The sequence below is a fragment of the Lactuca serriola genome, chromosome 7 (genome assembly GCF_051521515.1).
Source record: "Lactuca serriola cultivar US96UC23 chromosome 7, Lser_US96UC23_V15, whole genome shotgun sequence".
Classification (NCBI taxonomy): Eukaryota; Viridiplantae; Streptophyta; class Magnoliopsida; order Asterales; family Asteraceae; genus Lactuca; species Lactuca serriola.
This window is the reverse complement of record NC_136414.1, coordinates 1513217-1521257: the sequence shown is the minus strand read 5'-3', so window position 1 is coordinate 1521257 and position 8041 is coordinate 1513217. Positions and strand designations below refer to the sequence as shown.

Sequence of the window (8041 nt, the reverse complement as noted above, 5' to 3'; positions counted from 1 at the left end):
AATACACCAAATGATCTATATAAATAAACAAAAACAATCTTAATATCGAATATAACGAATATATCTCACAAAAAAAGTCGTAAAGATGAAAACCTGGTTAATTACGAATATATCTCACCTCAACGTATAAAATATCTGAAAGAAACTCAAATCATATATGATCAGATGATGTAATTAAGCAATCTCTCTCGGTACAGAGCGTAAATACTACAACGATATATCCGATTAAAAATTAAATCAGTTCCGATTCGAAATAAATATCTCAAACTACTTAGCAAAAATCCGATGAAATAACTCCAACACATATTCGAAACTTGATAATCTTGATAATGAACTCCGATTAAACAACATCAAAACGAAGATAATAAGCGTAATTCCAAACAAATTATAAAAAGCAATAATCTTGATAATGAACTCCGATCTATCCGATTCAAACGATATACATACCTGATCAAATCGGCGGAAACTGAATACGAAGTAGAAAACTGAAACACAAATGCGAAACTTCACGATTAATGGAATGAATACGTATAATTGCTAACGAGTTATATAAAGAAAATAATCTTGATAATGAATTCCTCATATCCGATTCAAACGAGATAAAGATATCATCAAATTGGAAACTGATAACAACGAACAGGTAAGTTCTATGTAAAAAAGTTGCTAATTTACAAAGATACCCTTAATGAAAATGGACATGCGATTTTTTTTTAATTTGAACATGTTAGATAAATGATTGGTTGAGAATGATTCCCCAATGCTCAACCTTTTTTTTTCTCAATTGAACCTATATATATATATATATATATATATATATATATATATATATATATATATATATATATATATATATATATATATCCTCTATCCTAATAAAAGACTCTTTTTTTGTCCACTTGTCATCCTTTTAGAGCTATGTTTTGCCACGTGGCAATCTCTCCTACATTTTATTAAATGTTTTCCCGCTCAAGAATTGCTTTTATTTTACACGAACCTATCCCTAAAAATCAGCAGTTAAATTTGAAATATAGATATACATGATCTAATACCATAAATAAAGACTTTTAATTGTAGATAATTAAAATACATTTAATCCCTAACTTTTTGTGCATTTTGAATTCTGATCCGATTTCGATACCTCGGGATAAATGAATTGTGATCGATTACAATCCATTATTGAGTTACAAAGGTTGGTCCTTTTTATTATGGTTACTACTGGGGTTCAACAAAGTTCGTCGTTATTACAGGATATTCTCCTTGCTGATAAATCACATTGGTTGGAGTTTCCTATTGCCTCTTCCGATAAGTTGTGTTTAATGTTTCATGAGTTTTTTTATTTCAAGATGATATTTGACCCATTTGGTACACATTATGACTTTTCTTGATGTGCTTCTGTGTCTTGAGAGTATAACTTTCTTAGTTTTGAAAAGTTAAGCAAATGATAAAATATCAACATATAGTCACTGTTTTGAAAACCTTGCATATAGTATGATTTTGAGATTGATTTTTTTTATTGTATATGCAAGTTTTAAATTCTATTTACAACTTTTAAAATCTTTCAAGTTTAGTATGTTTACCGGTTCTAAAATCACTTACGTTAATCTATTTTCTGTAATTATTAGTTTGTCCCTTTAAACATTTTGGATGGTTTCTTTTAAAATACTATTTGGTGACTTCATATGGGTTACAGTTGAACTACTCATGAGGAAGTAGTATAAATTTTTCATTTGACAAATAAGTTTTTTTATTTTTTATTTTTTTTTTTTTTTTTTAGAAACAGTTTTATAAAGAAGATGAATCAAGAAGTGAGTGCCCTAATAAAATGACTAAAAGTTTAAGCAATTATTTAGGAATTAATCAAATTATGTCATACAGATTATTGAAACAGTAAGATAAAAATTTAGAGAAAAACGAATAAAGACTAAAATTTACATGTTTTTATAGATTTTTTTATATATTATTCATTTAACCTTGTAATAACAATTTAAAATATTATTTGAAATGGCTTAGTTTGCAATAACCATTTAGACTAAAATTTACAATTTAATACGTAATGATTTTTTGTATCTCTTCTTTCTAACTTAATAAAAGACTCGTTTGCCATGTGACCAATTCTACGTTTATTTTTCGTCCAATGTGAATTGTCCATATTGTCCTTAGTTCAAATTATGCCCACGATTTATTCTTCATAAAAGTAATTAATAGATATATATGGTATAAAATCACTCAAAATAAGTAGGATTTTTATTTCCTTCATCCGTTCCAATATCATTTGGTAATAAAAATATTTACCTAATATTATGGGTATAATCTCCAAACAGATAAGAAAAAAAATATAAGTTAAATAATATTTTATAACTTAAAATTCATGTCATATTTATTTCAACATATTTTAAAATGTCATTTTCTATATTTTTCTCTACCAATCATTATTTATGAATTTGTGAGTTAATCATTATTATATTTATATATGAATATCAATAATGTTTTTAGTTTATTGAATTTTATATTTCATTATTCAGTATCAATATTTTTTTTATTAATTTAGACATAAACAACATTCTATGTATCGTCAAAACATATTACATGTTAATTTAAATCATTATAGACAAACAATATAAATATGTAAATTATTAATTGATTAATGATTATGATTTAGAACTATCATGTAGATGCTATTTGATTATAATTCAATTCGTAAATTGATGTGTATTCGAATCATAGAAGCTACCAATCATCGGTAACGCTTACTTTGAAATTATTAAATTTATGTTTAACTTTACTTTATTGTTCGTCATTATTTATCATACAATAACATGGATGCCACAAAGATAGAGAAGAAAAAATAGATATTTATACCAGGGGTAATAGAGTATCCAGACAAAATGTCTACCATGTCATCGTCTCAACGTATATCTAATAAACATGCTATTCATTTTAATCAATACGGTAATTTTCTTACTTTATTTGATATATGTAATATGGTTTACTTATTTATATTAAATCTATTATTATTATTTTCAAAATTAATCAATATTTAAAAAAAATAAACCTTGAACTTTATATCAAAATATATCCATAAATTGTTTACTATTAATTTACAAATTCAAATAACACTATGGATTATACTAATGCTGGAGATAAACGAAATATTAGAAAGTTATATCTGAATAATAGCAAATCCAAAATAATTACTAACATGTCAACTGGAATTTATTTCAAGAGCAAGATTTCGTTTAAATTTTAAAAAAGACAATTTCTATTAGCTCTATACTTTGTAGTGCCAATTAATAAGAGCTAACGATACTCTTTAACGAATGTTAGTTTGTTTCTCAAGAATCATGTTTTTACACATGGTTAATTTTATGTTGTTTTATCTAGAGTTCAAAGTATAAATTAATTAAAATTGTTAATATTAGATAAGGATTGTAAACTTAAAAATAAAACATTCAATGTTGTGTATAGAGAAGTTTTTAGGAATTTATTAACAATTTGTAGAATTTTATTCTTTATATCATCTTTTATTTACTATTAGTAAATGATCCTTCATTCATCGTTTTAATTTGTAAATTAATAATTTTTTTTCTTATCATCGGTCGATAACTGCTTTATGATTTATTTATAATTTTTTTTTATTTTCTCATCCGTGGTATCCACGGGTTATAACCTAGTATATATATATATATATATATATATATATATATATATATATATATATATATATATATATATATATATATATAACTTGATTAATACTCTAGCCTATTTTTTCGAGGCTTAGTAAGGTCGCACCTCCTGCACCCCTCAATTACCGACTGTTGGATTAATAAGTCGTTGGGAGGTAGCTAATATCAGTTGCTAAAGGCTAATTGTTGCAGGGAATGCTACTTAGCTTAAAGATATACCACGGTTGTATACAGTCAATCGTATCTTATCTTTGTTGCATCATGACTTTCATTTTTCTATAATAAAAGACATGGCACTAGCAGTCAAATGTACAGCACAAGTATATGCATGTAATGGTCCACAAAGGTCAAGGATCAAGTGGGGTCTTTCCCTATCTTTCTCTTCAGCCTTAACAACTCTTTCTGTTTGTTGATGCATGCATAATGTCGCTTCTTATTCTATCCTATATATCAAAACAATTATAAATCTCCAACATGCATGTCCATAGTTTATATGGCAGGTAACATGTGTGCTTCATTTGATAATCTAATTCAACTCTTCTTTTTCAAGAGTTAATTTGCATTAAATCCACATTTTGAGATGGGAAATCATTGAGTGTCACTCTATTAATCCATTTGCTTTGTGCATGATGATTACCCAGCTTCGAACAAAGTTTAACTGGATAATTAAAGAGTCAAGGATATTGATTTAACATGCATGAAGCGTTCTAGTTGCAACTAAGATCCAAATTGAACATCAAATAATGTTTTGTATTATGAAAGGAGAAAAAGAAAAGGCAAACATACCTTATGTTGACGGGCCCTTTGGATTGTGATACGTGTTGCCATATGAACCCCCCACAAAGTTAGCCCCCCCTACTGCCCTTTCACTTTCGTCTATATTTTTCTCTTCTATACTCATTGACCATAATCTTTACGTTCACCCTCATATGCATAAAACTAGTTGTGCGTGCTATTTCTCAACTCCATCCACTTGAGAAACAAGGAAATGAAGGTATATATTTTGATGGTTAGACAACATGGATTTTTTCAAAAAAAAGAAATAAAACGTCATGAATATCTTATATATTTGTGTCAACTTTTAAATAACATGATTTTGTCAATATTTTACACAGATCTTCAACTGGGTTCGTCGGTTTAATCACAAAGGTGACATTGCTGCTTCAATTATGCGTTTTTTTCTATAATTTATTTCTAAATGTTGTTCATAATTATATTTTGATAGATGAAGCTGGCCAAGGTGCCACAAATGAGGTTACTCAAAATGGGAAGGACAGCAAGCTCATGCTGCTTGAACATGTAGCCTTTGATAGTGTGTTTGATGGTTGGAAAGAAGGCATACTTGCTATTGGAACATTAGGATTTGATCCTGCATTATTGAAAGGTTCAGAGCACAAAGAAGACACTTATTTGTGTGAAATCAGTCGTAAAGAGTTATTTGTTGCTGACAATGGTGATGAGGACCATAATGGAGAGCAGGAACTCGAAATGGAATTTCCATTGGTGTTAAAAGCTTGTAAGCATGGGTTCTTTCATGATCAGAAAGATGATCACCAACAATGTGATGAAGTTTCTAAAACTGATGATCGTAAAGATGTGGAGGATCTGGAAGGTGTAGATGTTGATGATGTTAAAAGGGCAAGGAAGATTGGACAAAGAACCACTCTAGCCGATCTATTTTCGGCTGATTCAGAAACGATTTTGTTGAAAAACAAATGGTTGGCTAATGTAGATCATGTCAATGGTCACTTCCATACTACTGAATCCAACAAAAAGCATGCTTCAAATGATGATAGGGTGGCCTTAATCTCTAATACGAAGCTCACTACTAAAGACAATACAACTCACATCATTAAGAAAATAAACAGAGTGAGCCTCTAACTCTATCACATGTGTCTATCTACCTACCCATCTATCTATCTATCTAATTTATCCCAATGTTGTGAAAGATGATGAAAAAGATTTTAAAGAAGAAGATACATCCAGACGTTGAGAATCAAAATGTGGTTGCATGTGTGAAGCCTATGCGCCTACCTGGATCATAAAGACCGCATAATAGGTATGTATTGGTGTGTTCATATTTCGGTCTTTTACCAAATCTTAATCTCTTCTAGTAGAAAAATACATAACTAACTTTCTAAAAGATAAGAACTCAAACATCAATGCTGAAAGAGTGACCACTTTTTTTTTGGTTCTTGGCTCCATCAAACTTGCATTCACAATATGTCACATCCAGAGAACCAGCAATGAAATATCTAAAATAAGTTTAAATCTACTAGTGGTTAGCTGTGTTTACAAGAAAATGTCATAGAGTATATTGTGTTTTGCTTTTGTTTGCAGTGGACATGGAGGAAAGCACTTGCCAGTATGTGTTGAAGAAAGTTATTGATTTGGTTGCTTGGTTAATTTATGATTGGTTTTCCAGTTAAGATTGTGTTCTATGTTGCTTTCATGTTCTTGTTCATCTGTTTCTTTGTCTTTAATTTCTTTAAATCCATGGAGTGAACAGTTGTATGTCATGGACTTATTATTTTTCCTGTTTACTTCTTTGATGCATCTTCATGCTTCCTATAATTATAGAATTAACCAATAGTCATGGTCACACCTGAGTAGTTAACTTTCACCTACTAAATTTTTATTACTACACTTTGTAAGAAGACTTGGCTAGCCCCACAACTGAAACCTAGTGGTAAGTTTAAAATTCCACATAAAAGGTCCAGAGTTCAGACTATCACAAACATAAATATTGATATTGTTTTAGAATTAACCTCCCATGTAAGCCTTATATCAGGTTAATGACCCCTCAAATGATTTGGTTTATTGTTTTTTTAAACACTTCGTAGCTTTCTAATGTTTATGATTAAAAATGTTAAAATAAAACTAACCTATACGAAAACCATAAAACCATTGTTCATGAGATCTATTGTCCACAAAAAATGATCTCATTTAAAGGTTAAAATCATTTTCTGTTAACAAGCTATGCTCTTTGTCAAATATCCCAAATCACTATCGGTATTCATTCACTCAGATCTCACTACAAAAAATATACCATCATCCACGCTAATATATGTGGATAATGGTCTTTACCCACAAATTTTCCAAGAAACAACACACTCCTGGGTAATTTTTTTCCCATGGATTACCCTCGAAATTACCCACCGATTTACCATGGTTTTTAATCCACATATTATCCATGACCATGTTATCCACACGTTATCCACACCTAGCTGGCTTACCCACGAAATATCCATAGACTTGTTCCCCACGAGTTTTCCAGGACTCTATTACCTCTAGTTTATACATAGATTTTTACCACCGATTATCCACGTATATTATTTTTTTAGGAATGATTATGTGGGTAACGTAACAGATTTAAATACTTTTACAATTTATAGAAAATTCAAATTTTTTATAACAAATTAAAAAATGTAATATGAACAAAATAAATTTCAGTAGAATCCATAAAATTAATCTAGAAAGGTTTGAATACCAAATCTACAAAATTTTCAAATACCAAATCTATAAACTTAATATATAAAGTTTCAAATTCCGAATATACAAAAGTTTCAAATAACAAATTAATAAGCCTAATCTAGAAAGTTTCAAATACAAAAATAATTACATACGTAAAACTAATTGTTTGTACTAGGGGTGTTGATTGGGTAATTTTTTTGGGTTTCGGGTAATTCGGGTATCGTGCCGGGTTTGGGTAACTCGGTTATTACCCGAAATAAATATTTTTTTTTAATTTCACCTGAAAATAAATTTAATGAAATAAATACGTCGTGCTTTATTAGTCTTGTTTATATAAACAAACGAGACATAAACGAAGTTAGTCAAGCTTTGAACATTGAGATTTTTTAGTCAATAAACATGAGATATTAAGTAACTTCTTAACAACTTAATCTAATCTAATAAGATGTTAAAAAAACAAATACTTAAAGACCTTAATTTAAAAGTTTAAAATGTTTAAGATAATTGAAGCCATAAGTTTTGTCATGTTCTGAAGTTTCGTCAAGATAATGAGTTTGTTAGTTGCAATAAAAACTATAATCTATAAAATAGTTAGGTTTTAAAGAACATGATGATATATAAACAATTACTTTTAATATTGTTAGTGTCATATTGTCATAATAAATAGATTCATGTTTTACAATAATGATAGTTAGTTTAAGCGTGATCAAATATCTGCTATATAGTACAACCTCTAAAAAAGGAATTTTTAAAATAATTCGGGTAATTCGGGTATGACCGAAACCCAAACAATGTACCCTTTACCCGACCCGAAAAAAATCGGGTTACCCGATTATCCGAAAAAATTTACCCGATACCCGAAAAAATCGGCCGGGTAATTC

At 29.0% G+C, this 8041-nt stretch overlaps 1 protein-coding gene across 1 annotated transcript; it reads left to right on the top strand.

Moving 5' to 3' along the window:
* Window positions 1-4549: 4549 nt before the first annotated feature.
* On the top strand, window positions 4550-6245 carry LOC145062275 (protein TILLER ANGLE CONTROL 1-like). The gene is made up of 5 exons (XM_079009903.1): window positions 4550-4680; window positions 4802-4835; window positions 4912-5555; window positions 5636-5745; window positions 6027-6245. Exons 1-4 carry the CDS (start codon window positions 4675-4677, stop codon window positions 5729-5731), a joined length of 780 nt encoding a protein of 259 aa, XP_078866029.1. The 5' UTR covers window positions 4550-4674; the 3' UTR covers window positions 5732-5745; window positions 6027-6245.
* The last annotated feature ends 1796 nt before the right edge of the window (window positions 6246-8041 follow it).

What these genes read in the sequence shown, in the direction of transcription:
- LOC145062275 (XM_079009903.1), top strand. An exon ending in TCGTCGGTTTAATCACAAAG is followed by an intron (nt 4,836 to 4,911) that starts GTGACATTGCTG and finishes ATATTTTGATAG; the next exon opens with ATGAAGCTGGCCAAGGTGCC. An exon ending in TCATTAAGAAAATAAACAGA is followed by an intron (nt 5,556 to 5,635) that starts GTGAGCCTCTAA and finishes ATGTTGTGAAAG; the next exon opens with ATGATGAAAAAGATTTTAAA.